The sequence below is a fragment of the Panthera onca genome, chromosome E3, assembly GCF_046562875.1.
Source record: "Panthera onca isolate mPanOnc1 chromosome E3, mPanOnc1 haplotype 2, whole genome shotgun sequence".
NCBI lineage: Eukaryota > Metazoa > Chordata > Mammalia > Carnivora > Felidae > Panthera > Panthera onca.
In genome coordinates, this window is record NC_138354.1 from 29589059 (window position 1) to 29608336 (window position 19278).

Sequence of the window (19278 nt, forward strand, 5' to 3'; positions counted from 1 at the left end):
GGGGGCAAACGCTGTCCCTACCTCTCCAGGTGAGACCTCTTTAGCTGGTACCAAGGAGGCAATCAATGTGGATGAAGTGAAAGTTGTCTTTGCCTTGAAAAGACCCTCCTGTGAAAGGGCTTCCTGCCTGACTACTTTCTCCCAAGGTAGCCAAACAGCTGCTGCCTCTCCCTGCATTTTCACTGAATCCTCCCGGCCCTCAAGGAGGTGGTGGTCATTTCCGGTTTACAGCTCAACGTGGAGCTCTGAGAGCCTAGGTAACTTGCTCAAGGTCACACAGCTAGTTCGAGAAGCCAAGTCTGACCCCCATGACACTTTAGAAGTCCCTGGTCCTTTCTCACCTGTATAAATTAGCCACTTCTCATTAAGGAAGACCTGCCCATTGCAGACAAACAGGATGGGCCCTGGAACTCTTACCCAAATAAAAGCCCGCTTTTCAATAGTAAGAGGATTAGAAAACTCTTTTTATATAATTCCCGAAGAAACTTGCCAATTTTTCCCCCACGATGTTCCTTCCAAAGTGCGTGCATTTTCTGAAGCGTTTGTTTTCCCGGAACCAGTTCAAGCCTCGGCGGCCCTCGTGGCTAGGCGTGCTCACGGAGTCACTGACACCTGAGCTAGTCCTTCTCCTTACCAGTGTGTCCTTTACTCCCCAGCTGTCCCCTGTACGGCTCTGGCAGTATTTCCGCCTCTTTAAAAACCGTGTGATGTGTTAGCTGCAGTTTCCTGACAGACCTTTCACGTTCGTCAGTAAAAACCAAAGAAATCAAAACATCTGTTTGAGAAGCCTCTTTATTGGGGTACCTCCCTTTACTCCATTACTGGTATAAGAACAAAACATCCAGATTAACCATATCATTGTTCTATGTTCACAATGTTTTTTTCCTCAAACTCTTCTGACATTAAGCGGATTTGCTTGTAAAGATACCCTTCTACACTAAAACTTCTCAACCCACAAAGGCCCACTCCACTTACCGTTAATTTCTATGGACACATTTCCATGGACCCGTTTCATCCAGGTCACAAAAATCCCACCCACCCACCCTTTAGCCAGCAGTTAAAAAAACAGAGAACCTAAAGGTTCTCCGATGACTGTCCACCAAGTCACCAAAAGAAAATCACCGATATCCAAAACTTTTTAAACCAATAAAAATTTCTGTTTTCCAAAAGCGTATTTACTCTACATCACCATCGTTATAATTATACAAGAGCATACAAAGCCCTAGGAAAGAGAAAGTATTTCATTACAAAATATTTGCGATCGAGAAAATATTGCTTGCTTTTAAATAATAGGAAAAGTGGCAGAAAAATAAATATGTTTAGAGATGTCCATTTTCACAAGTAACACAAAAGTATACACACAAGGAATGAAGCTAAAATACGCATGAGCCACAGAATGAGCCCAGCCGTGCGCTCACACACACGTGTTATGAAGTGAGGGTGTTTATTAGACTCCTCTCTCAGTGTTTAGTTATAAAAGTACAAAAAGAGTCCCCCCAAGGAGGATTTCACCGAGCTGAACTCCATGAGACATCAGCGGGCAAACGGAGGCTGCAGCTACAACCTTGGCTGTTGTCGCTAGCAAAACCATTCCACCAAAGAAGCCAGGCTCCTCTCCCCTGCTCCATCAGGACAAAGAAACTCTCAAAATGACCAAACTGATTCTAGTTAAAACAAAAAACAAACCCAAGCAACATTCCACTACAAGCAAGCACTCCCAGTCCCAACCACCCTCCTGGGAGCCTCACGGTAAAATCATGTGCTGTGTTTTATAAGAGTCCAACTCCACTCTCAGTGTATGGGAATTTCATTTACCCGGAACTCTGTGGTTCTTTTAACTCCGTTCTTCCACTCACGAGCGTATGACTTGTCTGCTTCCGCTTCCCTCAATCCTGCATGTCTTTCCTCGGGGACTTCCTCGGCCTCTGACAATCCCTGGAGACCTTCAGTGCCAGCTCCGGCTTCTAGCGTCAGGGACCGGCTCGGGCCACCTTCCCACTTTCCTCCCGCCCCCTCCGCATCCCAATGAAATCCCAACACACAAATACGGTTCCAGCTGAGGGTCAACACTGTACCCAAAGTAGAATCATTTTAAAGATGTGGAATAGTCTCCTAGAGGATTTTTTTCACTGAAAATAAACTGGATCAACAAAGTCCTGTGATTATGGCTCAGACCAAACCTATGTGCCATCCCGCTAAAACAGGCCACTGCCCAGATCAGAAATTTCACAACGATGCCAGAAAGCTATAGCAGAAATAAAATATACACCCAACACACAAGTCAAGCCTTCAACACTGATCATCAACTCCTTTCTAAAATATTGCACACGATACTCCGTCTTTTCTTTTGTTTGCACAGGAGCAAAAAAGAAAAAGGAAAAAAAAAAAAAAAACAAAACAGCACGTCTGTTCAGACACCAGAGTACGTCTACCTTGCAAGTAAGATGCCTGAGGCAGATACTCGCTCTGGTTCAAACAGGATGAGCCCTGGTACCGAAGGGCACCGTGGGGAGAGACGCTGGTCTCAGTCTCAATCACAAATCCTCATGGTCACAGGGGACTGGTCTGGCAGGTAGAACACAGGAGGGGAGCCCACGCTGCTTGAGGGACTTCGGAAATGCGGGTCAAAGGAGCTCGAGGCCACGCCAACTTCACCTTTCAAAAAGTCATCATCTTCATCCTCCACCACCTGCTGTACAAGGACAAGAGATTACCGGTCAGACCACCAGTGGCGGTGTGCAAAGCTTTCGAGAATGTCTTTCAGGAATGTTGCCGCTTCTGGAAAGATGAAGATAGAGGAAATAGTTTTTGTTTTTTTGTTTTTTTTTTTTTAAGTAGGCTTCACGCCTGCCCGGCATGGAGCCCAACACGGGGCTTGACCCCGCAACCCCAAGATCATGACCCGAGCTGAGATCAAGAGCCAGACACTTAGCCAATTGAGCCACCCAGGTGCCCCAAGAATGTCTTAATTTTGAAAGTTTACTCCGAGGCACACTTCATCCCCAACTGCCCACACAAGTGCTGATCACATGGGACTACTTGTTTAAAGTCCACAATTTTTTAAACAGATTTTAAGCTCAATGAGGGCAGACAGCAATGACCTGTCTTTCTCACTCAGTGTCATCCCCCTTGTATCTCACAGTGTAAATGAGTGAATTAATGACCACCCCCAAAGCAAAATATAAAGGAAAAAAGAGCTTTCCAATGATTACTTATGAAAAAAGAGACATAAGTAAACCTGAGATTGTTATTTGGTGGTAATGACCATGTGATAAAGATCCTAATTTGTTGAGGGGCGCCTGGGTGGCTCAGTTGGTTCAGCGTCCAACTCCTGGCTTCGGCTCAGGTCATGATCTCAAGGTTTGTGGGTTCAAGCCCACATTGGGCTCTGTGCCGGCAGTACGGAGCCTGCTTGGAATTCTCTCCCCCACTCTCTGTCTCCCTCCGCTCTTTGTAGTCTCTCTCCCTCTCTCAGGATAAACTTAAAAATAAATAATAAAAAAAAAATTGTAGTATGTTGAGCTGACTTTTAATTAACCTTCACTTCCCAAAGTCAGCTTACAAAGTATCTAGTTTTTGGTTCTGTTTTTTTAATTTTGTTTATTTTTGAGAGAGAGGAAAACAACACGTGAGCGGGGGAAGAGCAGAGGGAGGAGGTGGAGAGAGAGAATTCCAAGCAGGCTTTGTGCTGTAGTGCAGAACCCAATGTGGGGCTCGATCTCACTACCCTGAGATCATGACCGGAGCCAAATTCAAGAAGTCAGACGCTTGGGGCACCTGATGACTCTCTGTTGGTTAGGCGTCAGATTCTTGGCTTCGGCTCAGGTCACGATCTCACAGTTTGTGAGCTCGAGCCCCGTGTCAGGCTCTGCTGACAGCGTGGAACCTGCTTGGGATTCTCTCTCTCCTCTCTCTGTGCCTCTTCCCCACTTGTGTGTGCCCTGTCTTTCTCTCAAAACAAATAAACAAACAAACAAACAAACAAAAGCTGGACACTTAATTGGCTGAGCCACCCAGGTACCCTGCAAAGTATCTAGTTTAAGCAATTCACCAAAAAAACAAAAACCCTTTTCATAAGAACATACCGTGAGCTTGGAATTTTGTAAAAGCAAAAGGAACAAAATGCAGTCTTTAAGTGTGACACTGCTAATTACTACGTGACTGTCATCCGTGACCACCAAGGACACTCCCAGCCGGGGTGCCAAGTCACAAGCGTACCTTTCTGACAGGTTTCGTAAACTCTTGAAGCTCCTCTGCACTCATGTTTTCCCAGATCTGATAAATAGGATCAATGAATTTCTTCGACCTGTCGACAGAGATCACATCTCAAAATCAAGTTCAATGCTACTGCGACAGTCAGACATGTCTAGAGCCCTTCTCTCACAGGATCCACTACCCAAATAAAAACTGTGGCTCAAATAATCGCTGTGTCAAAATCCTGCATGTCAGTACTGTAAATGATGTGGCTCCTTCTTGGTAAGACTTCCCCCACTCAGATGGAGTATTAAACTACTGTCTCATCTTTTTATCGTCAAGTGAAATTATTCCTCAACTGTGCAAAGCCTGACAATGAGTTAGAATATGTCCAAATGAAAACAAAGTTATATTCCTCTGAAACTTCATTTTTTGTATATCCCTACAGTAAATCTACTAAAAATTAGTCTGGGAAAAAAGACCCACCTGGTTTTCAGTCAACCAAGACTTGAGGGACCAGATGACCCCGAATCGTGTTGCTAGTTAGAAACTGTACCGTAAGCGAAAGTCCTCCTTCCTTATACAAGTGCAAATTAAGACTGGCTTGGTGGGTTGTCTGAATTACCCATCCAGATAAATTACATGGCTGTCGATGACCTTTCCAAAAGCGTGGAATGTGGTCTCCAGAGGAAAGAACGAGTCGCTAGGCAGAACATTATGAACCACGAAAGGGCAGCATCCTCCCCATCCAGGCTCTTCTATCCCCATCCCCTTTGATGTTTAAACCAACAGGTTTAAAGAAAAACAAAAAATAAATCACAAGACCTTTGGTGTCAATCCAGGGTTCTTCCTGAGCTAAAGATCGGCCCCGCCCAGTGTGCTCAGAGCAGGCCGCAGCGTCTAACGGGTATTCCCTACTCGGGGTCCGTGAAACACGTGCCTGGAGACCGTGAGTTGCCGATACACAGACACGAATGGCCACTCGATGACCAGGAAACCCCACTCGTGGGAAAAGCCAATAGACACCACACGTAAATTCACCACCGACAGGGGGACTAAGAGCACCCACCTCTTAAGCACACAAGGATCGAAGGGGAAGAAGGTGTCCAGTGGGTTCGTGCAGGTTCGCACGGAGTCCCCTCCGGCTGTACTTCTAATAACTGGGAGCATCTGGCGATTGTTCCTCTCAATGATCGTGTAGCAGAAGACCAGCTGGTATTTACTGCAGAACCACAAAACCAAAACACGGACGGGCGGCGTTAACACGGTGGATGGTGGAATGACTGCACGGACGTGCCTGTTGTGTGCGACACCTGTTCTAACCACGCGGATACTGTCAAACGTATTAAGTGCAAGAAAAGACAACACAAAACAGAAAGCAATGCTTTTACGGTACAGCTTTCCGGGTCTACTGTTTACAAGCTTGTTAATAATAAGGAGAAAGAAAAGTGTGGCTATCACCTTGAGAACAATAGAGCGGGCTGAGATTATTAATAGGCGTGACTCACTAAACATGAATGTGTTCGCGGTGGGACTCTTAGAGTCTGCAAAATTACAGAAGTGGTCTCTTTTTGTCGTTTGTAAGAGAATAAAGGGGCTCAGGATTTACGGACAGGATAGCGGCTGCTGAGGGAGAGACCTGGCTACTGAAGCCACGAGAACTGTACTGGTTTACCTATAACGTCGCCCCTAAGCTGCTGTTCCCAATTCTGAAAAAACTAACAACTTAAACCCCAACAAAGGATCAACTAAAAAAAAATTAATGGAACATTACACAGCAATTAAAATCCAAACGCGGTTGTACGGGTCGATGTGTATCCCAAAACCACTAAGCGAAAGCAGCGGGCACAGAACGACACAAGAATTCCACCTCTTGCTCTTAGCTCTCGACCTCACGTCTCACCCCGAGCAAGCCTGCCGCCCCACCCCACGCCGACAGCCTGCTGGACAATCCACTTGCCAACCCAAGCCCTCTAGTCCCAGCCCAGGAATGTTCTCGGCCACCTGCCCCGCTTCACTCAAGTCTGCTGCTTCCCATCTTCCTGCAGTGTGCTGAGACCCTTCACCTGCCGAATGCTCTTGCTTGTTGTTTATTCCTTTCCTTGATTCTGTTACCATTTCTGAGATCTCAGGAGAGACACGGTACCTTGAACTTGATGGCCAGCAAATGAAAATTAAGGTTACCGAGTAAGAGCAGCAAGCGGTCTAAAGGGGAACAAGGGATGGAATCTTTGTCTAATAGAACAGACTCTTGCGCGTTGAAGATTTTAAGCTATGACCCCACCCTGAGTATCCCGTCGCCAACTCACTGTGCACGCCAAGCAGACTAACTCGGGGAGGGCCAGGCTGCCCGCACTCGAATGCTGGCTCTGACACAGTCTAGCCACTGTGTCTCACGGGTCATTCCCGCTCTCCGGGCCTCCACCTCCCTGTTCTTAAACGGGGCCTTACCACGTCAGTCCCGGGACTGTGAGGACGCAGCGAGCTCCACGTGAAGGGCTTCCGAGCGTGCGCGAGCCGGAGCCCCAGGCCCGACAGAACAGTCCTGCACCAGCCCGTCTCCTACTGTGGCACATCCCTCTCGCGTCCAGTCTATTGTCATTACTCTAATAAACATCTTTGGTCTGTAACTCTCGGCTTACTGGCTGCCTCACTCGTTTCAAAGTGCCGAGGCTTCTGCTGAGTTACGGTCTTTGAACAAAAGCAGGAGCAATTTCCATTACCACCAAAGTAAGAACAAAATCCTAACTGCAGCGGCCCCTGTAAGTACTGTATTACTGGCTTTTACGTGTTTGATGGTCATTAATTTGACTGAATAATTTCACAGAAACTTAATGGAACTTTAAAGTATTAATATAAAGTTGTTTTTAAATAATTCCCACCAATAAAGTATTAATAACTTACCTTGTGATTGCAGCAAAAAAGTTAACTACCGAAGGCAGACAAATCTTCAGGGGATTTAGCTGACTCATCACTATACGTTCAAAATTTAGACTCTGAAGGTATGTCAAACCTTTGATTAAAAAACAAAACATTTTTAAAAAGTACAAACATAACAGTCCAAGTATCTTTAAGCAGCACAGATTATTTCACACTTTAAAAAAACTTCTCACGAGGGGCATCTGGGTGGCTCAGTCGGTTAAGCGACCGACTTCAGCTCAGGTCATGATCTCGCCGTTTCCGAGTTCAAGCCTCGCATCGGGCTCTCTGCTGACAGCTCAGCAGAGCTGTTTCAGATTCTGTGCCTCCTTCTCTCTCTCTGTCCCTTCCCCACTCGTGCTCTGTCTTGCTCTCTCAAAAATAAATAAACATTAAAAAAAAATTTAAAAAAATTTTTCACAGAGCTACTTGCAGAAATGCTTTAAATACAGGTCCATATGGTCATACAACAAAGAGCCTAAGAGAAGGTCACCACGCTTGCTTAGGACTAGGTCACCTCTTCTAAAGAAAACAGGGTATTCTTTCAAAAACCCAGGAGGTAATCATACATCCCTAGTGAGCTATTAACTTACATGACAATTTGGGACTCAGATACGTATAAGCTCAGCACACGTTGAGTTTACAGAGAAAAAAATACTCGTGATCTGATTTCAGTTAATCATGAAATTGCTACAAACTGGAGGTAACAAAAGGAGGCTCCGTCCTGAGAGGTTCAGGACCGAACCACCTGAAACTCCTCCTTCCTGCCATCCCCAGACAGACACACACGCTGGTGTGACAACAGCCAACGGACAGCAGGACCCGCGCGGCTGAAAGCATCAGTGCAGTGGAGCATCCCACCCAAGGGGGGACAGCTGCTCGTACTTCAGGTGCTGCGCTGGGTTTTTTACAAGGAAGCCAGGGAGGTAGAGTAAGAATGAGATACCGCCCTCTGGGAACTAGGAACTATTAATTCTCTCCTATGTCAGTAAGAGAAAGACACCATACTGATTTCAAAAGGCAAGCAAACCCACTTGTACTTAAGTATATATTTTTAGGAGATTCTTGGACGGTTTGTTTTTAAGGTTTCTTTATTTAAATGACATCTACACCCAGCACAGGACTCAAATTCACGACCCTGAGATCAAGAGTTGCATGTTCCTCCAGCTGAGCCAGTCAGGCTCTCCCCATCTGTGATGTGTATTTTGATAAAAATGACTAAAAATGGGATAATGTCACGGCTTACAAGAAACACATCCTCTTTACCAAGACTCTTACCATTTATTTGTACATAAAAAAAAAAAAAAAGACAATACTTAAAACCCTTATCCTACTCCTGGTTTATACAACTAATTTTAACCCCCACATCTTTTCAAAAGTGACAGGATATGAGTAAACCCATACAATGCAACACACACAAATGTCAGTTTAGAGCTGTGGTTCTCAATCAAAGCAGCTATGCCCCCAAGAGGACACGTGGCAGGTTCTGGAGGGTTTTAGCTGTCACAACAGAGCAAGGAGGGGATGCTAAGCTTCCTACAGTGCAAAGGACGTAGCCCCTACAGCAAAGGGTTATCCAGCCCCAAATGTCAGAGATTGAGAAAATCTGGTTTAGAGAAAACGGCCTATTCATCCATTTGAATTTTTCACGCAAATAAACAAACACATTTAAACTCACTTCACTGGCGTTGTTCTTGTTACACTAACCTAATATACAAGCTTCATCTGGCAGATTTAAACTCTGCATAACTCTGAGAAATTAGCAAGAGTGAAACCTGGAAGATTAAGGCTGAAGTCCTTAGATAAAGCAGCATAACCGTTACGACCACAAGCTTCAGATTCCTACTCATCTGGTTTTCACTTCTAACCCTGCCAAACAATATCCTGTGTGTGCCTAGGTCCCCCGGGACACCCGCCCTTCGCTGCCAATCAAAGTGACAGGCAGGAGGCGCTGCTCCAGGCATCACCTCTGAAGAAGAGCCCCTTGGCGGGTCACAATCACTCTAAAAACACGGGTGCACGCGCAAACCCATCCACTGTTAAGGAGGGCGCTTAAAGGGCTTTAGGAGCCCCTAAGGGCTGCTTGAAATTATGGGTACAAGTCTGAGTGCATTCTGACTCCACTGTTTTCATCAAACCCTCCATCCTAAAGGGCGACTAGCAGTCAAGGAAAAGCCAGTTCACATCCATCAATCCCACGTCACTGACCTTCTTTGAGGTTTCCACTTAAAAGCTGCTTGTGTCTAAAAACAAAAGTGTAGAACACAGCTTGGCAGGCTGAATAAAACGGTCCATGGAGAGCAACGTCACAAAAGGCCTTTGTTCCCGAATCCTGGTTATTAAGGTACATGTGCAGCCAGTTAACCAAAAGATCTAGGCATGATTTTACAGTACTAGAGAAAAGAAAAATTCGAGTCAACTTCACTTGTTTCATAAAAACACAAGAGTGACATAAAAACACACGAGTGACTTACAAAACAGCACACAACTGGCTCTCACCACAAACTAAGAGAAGTCGATCTATAGGCCTCTTGATCTGTTCCCCAGGGGCACAGAGGGGAAGGAAAAGGACGGGCGAGCAGGAAGGCAGCTTTTCAATTACAAGGCAGAGTGCACGGACCTTCGGGGAATGAGAGGCAGGCCCCTAAGGATGCCTGAGGTCCCAAGGGATGGACAACCATTTCTCCCCGTCAACTCCGAAGGACTTCTCTGACAGCCACCTGCCCTCTCAGGACAATATGGCCGAGGAATAAGCCACGTTTACCAACGTCTTACAAGGGAAAGATGGTCTGGCTGACTCCACCATTCCCTACAGGGTTCTCCTTACAAGGTTCTGATAAAGTTCTATGGCCTACAATTTAGGACAGAGGGACAGATGGCTTTTAGTTTTGGGAGATGTGTTTTTTTAATAGCATCCTCGCCCAAAGACATCTTCATGGATCACTGGAAGAAGCAGGCCTAGAGCTGGCCTCCTAAATAGATATTTCTATTACCTTTAAAAGACTTTTTTCTTCAGCTTTAACAGATACAATTGATTCAGAATGCAAATGAAAAATGACAAACCTATAAAAAGAATTAAAACAGTATACAACACTGTACAATATTCATGAAGACAGATGGATCTTCGTGTTCAAGTGTAACCACGCAAAACAAATGACAAAAGCTTTCCATATGAGGTTTTGTATCTAAAGGAGACATTTTATTCTGAAATTGCCTTTTGGAAATGTAAACATCTTGCATAGTGTGAACAGATTTTCTCACTTGAAAGTCAGACAAGAAAAAAAAAAAAACATGAGGCAGGGGTTTCTCTGATTTAAGACAATGTTATAATCTTTTTAAAGCATGGCATGAAAAAACACTTGAAAATTAGGTTACTTACATAAGAGGAATAAATTTAGCTCTTGCCAAAAAGCTTCCAATATAATTTCCAGCAGCTTGCCTGATGATGGCAGGATTATTTGGATCCTGCAATTTTTTCCAGAGATGCTCCAAAAATGCTTCTGCAAATCCCTATAAAAATAGAAGGTATTGCTCTAAACTTTTTTAATGTTTAAGGAATTCTGGCTATTGGAATCCTAAGATTTTTTAACTCACCAGTAGAAGAAAGTGCTAGTATCTCACACTGCTAGTTAAGTAATATATACAGTTATCATCATTCATATTTGTACAATACTTGGAGATAATACTATTAAAAACAATGTTCCCCAGCATTAACCAAGATCCAAAAGGTGCTGAACATCAAACTCAACTCTCCACACTTCACAGTTTCAGAGACAGGGCTCTGGAGTCCACCTGTTCTAAAAGCTCCACAAGTGACTCGGATGGTTAGCCAGAAACAGAAACCAGCAATAACCCCCACTCATGTGGGAGCCGTGTGGCAGTACATTCCAGAGTGTAAAGTATTCTCCCAGTCTCTGACTGAACATAATGATCTTAGCAGAAACAGAAACACAGATCAAAGTTCAGTGTTTGACTGATTATGCTAATCACAGAAAAAAGACTAATTAAGCTTTTTTTTTTTTTAATTTTTTTTTTAACGTTTATTTATTTTTGAGACAGAGAGAGACAGAGCATGAACGGGGGAGGGGCAGAGAGAGAGGGAGACACAGAACCGGAAGCAGGCTCCAGGCTCTCAGCCATCAGCCCAGAGCCCGACGCGGGGCTCGAACTCACGGACCGCGAGATCGTGACCTGAGCTGAAGTCGGACACTTAACCGACTGAGCCACCCAGGCGCCCCATAATTAAGCTTCTTTTTAACAAAGGACACAATCACCAACTTCTCCCAAATAGCTCTTTTCTATTTTTAAATATTTACTTATTTATTTATTTAGAGGGGGAGAGGGAGGGAGGGAGAGGGAGGGAGGGAGAGAGAGAGAGAGAGAGAGCGCGCGCGCGCGAGTGCGCACACATGCGCGGGGGTGAGGCAGACAGAGAGAATCCGAAGCTCCACCCTGACGGCACAGAGCCCGACTTGGGGCTCGGACTCATGAGCCATGAGATCATGGCCTGAGCCAAAATCAAAGGTCAGACGTTAAACTGACTGAGCCACCCAGACACCCCCCAAATAGCTCTTTTCAAAAGTTATTAACACATACTTTGGGGCAAAGTGAATTTAACCTTCTTACCCATGCCCAGTACTCTCCTGATTGTTCTAGGAAGCTACAAAAGAATTGTAAGGAAAGAATCTTCTGTATTTTCATTTTTTTCCAAAACAAAAAGCCAAAGCCTGAAGATTTAAAATTCTGGGTTTAGAAGCTGTTTGGGGCTAGTTAGGATCAACTGAGAAAACACAACAGTTAAATATCCCAGAGGATTTTAATAGCAGAGGCTCCAATTAAGGGCAAGGACACCGCCTAGTGGAGCAAATGCAGAATGGCCCTTTCAGAGCACTTGGCAGAGCTGAGCCGGCTGGTGCTGGCTGGCAGCAGCCAGCAATGCCCTCTGTCCTTTCCGGCTCTTTCCACATGTTAAAAAAGAACAAGCTAGTTTACGAAGGGCAATGGTAAAGTGAGCTCAAGGAAAAGAAATACTTCGTGTCTCTCCTCCCTACCCCTCCACCCCAGTTTTTAAGGGGAAATCATGGGCAAGAATAAACTAAGCTAAGCTAATGGTGCCCCAGTACTCACCAATTTAAAGCTGCAGAGGTAAAACATGAAAAACTGTACATGGCAGGAGGCGTGAGTGGGCAACAGGAGTTTGTCAAAGATGGTTATCAGATCTCGATATAAATCCTTCGTTTTGTTGTTATCTACCTTACCTGGAGAGAAAATTTGCCATTTCAGCTTCACACTTTTTTTAAGCTACCACTTTCATTTCCCAAAATTTTTAAAAATAAAACACCATTAAGGAACGTCACCCATTAAGCTATGATTATAACAAAATGCCATTTTTATTTTGCACAGATTTTCCTTTTAACTGTAATAATCCAGCAGTGACAATGAAGCAGAACCTCATCTCACACGCTACTGTGATGCCCTAAATATGAAGGCCCCCTTTTTTTAAATGTTCTATTTACGTATTTTGAGAGAGAAAGAGAGCATGTGCAAGCGGGGGCAGGGGACAGAAAGGGGAGGAAAGAGGATCCCAAGCAGGTTCCGTACCGTCAGCACAGAGCCCAATGCGGGACTCGAACTTATGAACTGTGAGACCAAGACCTGAGCCAAAACCAAGAGTCAGACTGACTGAACCATGCAGGCGCCCTAATATGAAGCCCTTCTAAAAGGCAATTTTACTATTTATGTGACAGGAGCCCTTTGATCCCCTAATTCTGCTAGGAACTTACCCAACAGGTAACGGGACACATATATACAAGAATGTTCATTACACATTTATAATGGCAAAGGGGGGTTGGGGGGGCGTGGAATGATACCAGTTAAATCCATACAATCAACAGCAACCTAGAAGAACAGTGAATGGCCTCAGACAACGCACAACAGGTGAAAAGGGCAGATTATGAAACAATGCATATAGCATAACCCCCAAATCCACTGAAAAACACACTGCTAAATATACACAAGCTAACAGAAAAAAACAAACAAACCATGTTAATAATGGTTCTCTGAATAGTACAAATGCAAACATTTAAGTTTTCTTTTTGGGGGCATCTAGGTGGGCATCTGACTCTGGATTTCAACTCAGGTCATGATGTCACAGTTCGTGGGTTCGAGCCCCACATCTCACTCCACGCTGACAGCACGGAGGCTGCTCGGGATTCTCTCTTTCCCTCTCTGCCCGTCCCCGACTCGTGTGTGCACAGTCTCGGTCTCTCAAAATAAACTTTAAAAATAAAAACTTAAAAAAAATAAAACTAAATTGCCTTTTTAAATCCTTTCCTTTAATCCTTTCCAAATTTTCTCTCAACTGCATTACCTTTACAACAAAAGATTAAAGAAATAACACAGTCCACTCAGATTCGTTCTGGGAATCATTCTTGAATCTTCACTTGGATGGAAGAATCCTGTTTTGATGGCAAAGCCTCTAAACGAAAAGTTCCAGAAGAGCAAGAAGCGCACCAACTGGTTCACTACAGCACCGACACGTGTGTGGCCCAACACGGCACAAGGTCTCCAAACTAACGCGTGACACTAAGCACCATGCGCCAACATGGACTACGCCCTTAGGTGTCTTCAACCGCTTGAGTGTGATCCGATCTCCACCCAACACTGAGCAGACTCCATACTTTAACCCTGGACTGCGACAGTCACTGAAAGGATCAGGCGGCTTCGAGGAGAAACACAGCCGAGCCTGAATCCAGTCCCACCACTTTCAGGCTATGTCACACTGGCAGGTAACTTAATCTCTCTAAACCCTCTTTTTGTCCTCCTCAAAACACTAGTTTTTCCAGGATGTCTATCGCTGCCAGGTTCCATAGGAACTGCTATGACTACTGCAGGTCGTTACCGTCTACATGGCAGACGTCCTTAATGTAGGACAGAAGCAAAGAGAGCAGGATGTCCAGGCGCTCGGCTACAGGATGCACCATACGATCGGGCCTTTGTGCGTCAGCCTTTGTTTCACCGCCAGGGTCTTCATCCTCATCCTTTGAAGACGAAGGAAAAACTGACATTAGAAACTGTAATAAAAACAGTTCTCAGAGACGATCATTTCCCTTTTTTAAGTTGTATTTATTTAAGTAATCTCTACATTAAACATGGGGCTCGAACTCACGACCCCCAAATCAAGAGTCACACACCAGCCAAGAGCCCCAAAAAGGTAAAGCAAAGACATAGGTCCCCTCTCGGCAAGAGCTCCCCACCAGAAGTACAACTCAGAACCACTCAAGCAAGGAGCTCAAACTAGAAGCAGATTCAGAGCCCCGCCTGACTCGCATCTCGAACACCCACCCAAACCAAGGCCGTGCCAACACTGCAGCTTTCCCCGAGCACCTGGAACGCACTGTGCTGGGCACTGCTGGTGCCCAGGGCTCCTCTCCCAGAACAGGGCACCCCTGCCCCAGCTGCTGTGAGCACTGGTGGCCAACAGCCTCTCCAGAGGACCACCCTCGCACTCCCTCCTGCCCTCCCTGTCCAGAATGACCAGATGACAACAGGTCACAGGAGGCCATCTCCCTGCTTTCAAGCTGGAATCAAGTCTATGGCGCCACTCCCGCTCCAGAGCTGCCAGGACCTGGGGTCATCATGCTATAGCTGGAACTCTCCCTTGTAGTCCCTTCTCCTGCCCTTTGTCCCTAAATTCCACCGTCCCACCCCCCCCCACCCCTGCTCAGGCTCTCCTCCGGTGAACCCTGCCCCAGGCAGAGAGGCACTGCATTAAGGCACAGACTTACAAAATAAAGACATCACACTGGGACTTTTCTATTTACCACTCCCTCGAAAACACACGTGCTTTGCAAAAACAAAAAAAAAGCAGAAAGAACCAAAGTTAAGAATAAAAATGAAATATACTTCACCACACCCAAATTCACAGCCATGGAAAGAAACGAACTCTCCTGGACAGTACGCAACATGGTAACAGCTACTCATTCAAGAATCACTGTTGGGACGCCTGTGTGGCTCCGTCGGTTAAGCGTCCAACTCTTAATCTCGGCTCAGGCCATTATCTCACACTTCGAGAGACAGAGCCCCCATGTCAGGCTCTGCACTGAGCGTGGAGCCTGCTTTGGATTCTCTTTCTCCCTCTCTGCCCCTGCCCAACTTGCACTCTCTCTCCCGCAAAAAAAAATAATAAAGAATCATTTTTCAAGTTTGCTGAACTGTGAACTACTGTTTTAACCTAAAGCCTTGAAGAAGAGGAGCCATTAGCCGTCGTCTCCCGCCCGTGGAATTAAGACCTGCACACATGTGCTTTCGTTAGGAAGCACTGACCATGCTGAAGAGTCCTTCCGGGGCATCTGTCCCACCGCCAGTCTGAGCGGCTACTTCTTCAGCATCCTCAATATCTTGCCGGGATGCGTTCACCTACGTTAAAGCAAAGGGGTGGAAAAGAATAAAATCATTGAAAGTACCTGGGAAGTGGAAACCCACCTGATTTACACACTTTCAAGGGTCCACCTGAGCACCCTTCCCAGCACTGTGACTCAATATACAAGTATGGTGCAAACCCATGCACTGGCCAGGGCCCCGAAGTAATTTCCAAGACTACAAATCAAACCCCCTTCACTACATAATTCTACAAAATTATTAGGAACTGTTGTGCGGTCTAAATCAACTTCAACAAATTCAACATTCACTCCGACTCTTACTACGCACAATTTACGTACGTGTCGTACATAAAAGCATCTCATCAATCAACTGAGCAGGAAAATAAAAAACGCGAGTTAAATTTGAATGACTGAATATTCATCTTGGTATATGCCCCTTCAGAGACCTAGTTTAACACACCATTCAAGTCCTGCCTTTTTTACTATCATACAGGACCCCGTTTCTAAATGTACTCTAAAATGTTCCGTTAGTACGTACGAGAGGAAGACTTTACAGATTACATATGCGGTTGGCCAGACAGGCGGACCTCCCGGGAAGCAGTGCACCGGCCCGCCCACCCTCCGGCCCCTCCCAGACCTGCCCCGTTGCGGCCTCGTTCTCCCCACAGTACCTCTCTCTCCTCCATCACTCACGGCTCCTCAGCCACAAACCTCCAGTCTCCCGAACCCTAAAGTCTCCCCCGGGCCCCGCTCATCCCTTCCTCACACCCTCAACCGAGGCCTCCGACAGCCCCACTTGCCAACCATCCACACTTTCCCCTGAAACGCAGCTGCCCCCTCCGGCGACACGGCAGCAGACTACCTCCTCATCACCAAATCCAAGGACTTTTGTTTTGCTCATCCTCCTTACTTAAAAATATCAACCACAGCTCACCCTACTGAGTGAACCCTGCCTGCTTCCAGATCCTCCCTGGGTATCCGTACCCGGTTTCCCGCCCACTTCCGATCACACTCCCTCTCTCCTGTCCTAAACAGCATCACCGCACAGGTTTGCTCTCAGTCCCCTACCTGCAGCCACCACTGCTTGCTGAGTATTCTCCCCCTGGCTCCGCAGCCGCACCCCGATCCACCCAAATATGGAACTCCTTCCTCTTCCGACCTCCTCCTGACCATCCTCCTTACCACTAACGGCCACGCCACACTCTATTCCACAGAGAGCTACCTTTCTCTTACCCTCGACTTCCGGTCCAGTCTCCAGGACCAGTTCTCACCTTTCCTCCCCGATGCCACTAGAACCCACCACTGTCACTTATTCCCTCTGCACTCCACTGCAGGCCTTTTTAAAAAAGCGTGTAAAGAATTCAACATTACTTCGTTAGGAATGCCTTCCTGATCCCCTCACTTACATCAGGTTCTCCAGCACATAACGATGCATGTATTCCATTTATAGCATTTGCCGCAAGTACACTTTTTTTTTTTTTAACGTTTATTTATGAGAGAGAGACAGAGCACAAGCAGAGGAGGGGCAGAGACAGAGGGAGACACAGAATCCGAAGCAGGCTCCAGGCTCTGAGTTGTCAGCACGGAACCCGACGTGGGGCTCAAACTCACAAACCTTGAGATCATGACCTGAGCCGAAGTTGGATGCTTAACCGACTGAGCCACCCGGGTGCCCCACGACTGTACTTTCACGTGTGCATGACCATCTAATTAATGCCTCATTCCCCAACCACGAGATGCAACTGTCTGCAACCACCAGCACATCCATCAAGTTTAAGAAACATTCAAAGAAATGAATCAAAGGTGGAAATGTGGATTCTTCCCCACTGCTGCTACTACTGCTTCACGTACTACTATATATATTTAACAAATGCAAATCAAGGAGAAAAACAGATTACCAGATACTTACATCCAACTTGAGTAACTTTTCAATCACAAGCTCCAGAATTTCATGCCTCAAGGTTGGAAAATATACACTAATCCTTAGCAAGTTATGAACATAACATTCCTAAAACATAAAAAAACAAAACATTTCAACAGAGAATAAATGTTTCGTAATTAGGTAAGCAAAACCTCAATTACACGATCTTTAGTTTCTTTTTAAGAGAAAGAGAGAGGGAGCGTAAGCAGGGGAGGAGCTGGGTGGGGGGAGAGAGAGGGAGAAAGAGAGAGAATCCCAAGCAGGCTCCATGAAATCAGCACAGACCGACATGGGTTCGACCCCACAAACCACGAGATCATGACCTGAGCCAAAACCAAGAGCCGGGCATTTTACTAACTGAGCTACCCAGCTACCCCACAACCTTCAGTTTCAATTAAACAGAAAAAAAATAGACTATCCAGCAACACAGAAACTATGCTGTTTATCTATACAATGTTCAGTATAATTCATCTAATCACCCCCCAGTGAACTAAATTTGTGATCTGTACACTTCTACAAGTGTTTTCTTTAGAAAAGTTTGAGATAAAATTCATACACAAATCATCCATTTAAAATGTACAATTCAACACTTTTTAGCATATTCACTTGTGTAACTGTCCCCATAATCAATTTTAGAACATTCTCATCACCCTAAAAAGGAACACTGTACCTTTTGTCTAACGTGTATTTATTTGTGAGAGGGAAAAAGTGAGCAAGCACACGTGCAGGGGGAAGGGCAGAGAGGGAGGGGGACAGAGGATCTGAAGAGCATTCTGTGCTGACAGTAGACAGGGGCTTGAACTTATGAGCCATGAGATCATGACCTGAGCAAAGGTCAGCTGCTTAAATGACTGAGCCACCCAGGCACCCCAACACTGTATCTTTTAGTCATGTACCTCCCCCCAGCCCTAAGTAACCACTAGTCTACTTTCTATGGATTTGCCTATATTCTAGATATTTCACATCAGTAGAATCTTATACTATGTGGTGTTTTAGCATGCCTTCAAGGTTCACTTATTTTGTAGCAAGTAAACCACTCCGTTTTAGTGCCAAGTAATATTCCACTGTATGGACATAATACAACACTTGTTTATTCATCAGCCCATAAACATTTGCTTATTTCTGTATTTTGGCTGTGATGAACAATGCTGCTTTTGAATATTCACGTAAAGCTCTGTGTAGACACATGGTCTCTTTCCTCTCGGACAGACACTTCTCAGCGGAAATGATGGGTCATGTGGCAATGTTTAACCTTTCTAAGCAACTGCCAAGATGGTTTTCCAAAGCAGTTCTACCACCTACTGTCTACACCCGCACCAGCAATGTGGTGAAGGTTCTGACTTCTCCCCGTCCCCACGACTTGTCACTGAGTATTGCCATCCTAGCGGGTATGAAATGAGATCTCTTTACTAAAGGTTTTGACTTGTGTTTTCCTGACAGCCAGTGATTCACATGTTCACTGACCATTTGTACATGGATTCTGGAGAAATATCCATTCAGATCTTTTGCCCATTTTTAAATTGGGTTATCTGCCTTTTCATTATTGAAATACTAAGAATTCTTTATATATTCTATTTTAAGTTTATTTATTTTCAGAGAAAGAGCAAACACCAGTAAGGGAGGGGCAGAGAGAGATGGAAAGAGAGAATCCCAAGCAGACTCTACAGTCAGTGCAGAACCCCACTCTGGGCTCAAACTCACAATTCAATAAATCATGACCTGAGCCAGAACCAAGAACCAGACACTTAACCGACTGAGCCACTCAGGCACCCCAACAGTTCGTCGTATATTCTCGATATACTCCTTGATACAATTCGTGATTTGCAAGCCCGCTGTTTGATTTTCACTTGCTTGAAGGTGTCC

The 19278-nt window shown here is 45.4% G+C and overlaps 1 protein-coding gene across 2 annotated transcripts in view; it reads right to left on the reverse strand.

The window, feature by feature from the left end:
• Nucleotides 1-774: 774 nt before the first annotated feature.
• Nucleotides 775-19278, reverse strand: part of RRN3 (RNA polymerase I transcription factor RRN3) — a 30773-nt gene continuing 12269 nt past the window's right edge. The window contains exons 9-18 of one of the 2 annotated variants that reach the window (XM_078440259.2): nt 17404-17502; nt 15439-15531; nt 14015-14153; nt 12241-12371; nt 10493-10623; nt 9322-9506; nt 7099-7207; nt 5264-5416; nt 4219-4306; nt 775-2689 (exon numbers count right to left, since the gene is read on the reverse strand). In XM_078440259.2, coding sequence (XP_078296385.1) covers nt 2531-2689; nt 4219-4306; nt 5264-5416; nt 7099-7207; nt 9322-9506; nt 10493-10623; nt 12241-12371; nt 14015-14153; nt 15439-15531; nt 17404-17502 — 1287 coding nt within the window. In that variant the 3' untranslated portion in view covers nt 775-2530. Of the gene's footprint in view, nt 2693-4218; nt 4307-5263; nt 5417-7098; nt 7208-9321; nt 9507-10492; nt 10624-12240; nt 12372-14014; nt 14154-15438; nt 15532-17403; nt 17503-19278 lie in introns of both variants that reach the window. The other variant, XM_060648577.2, reaches the window with a different exon arrangement.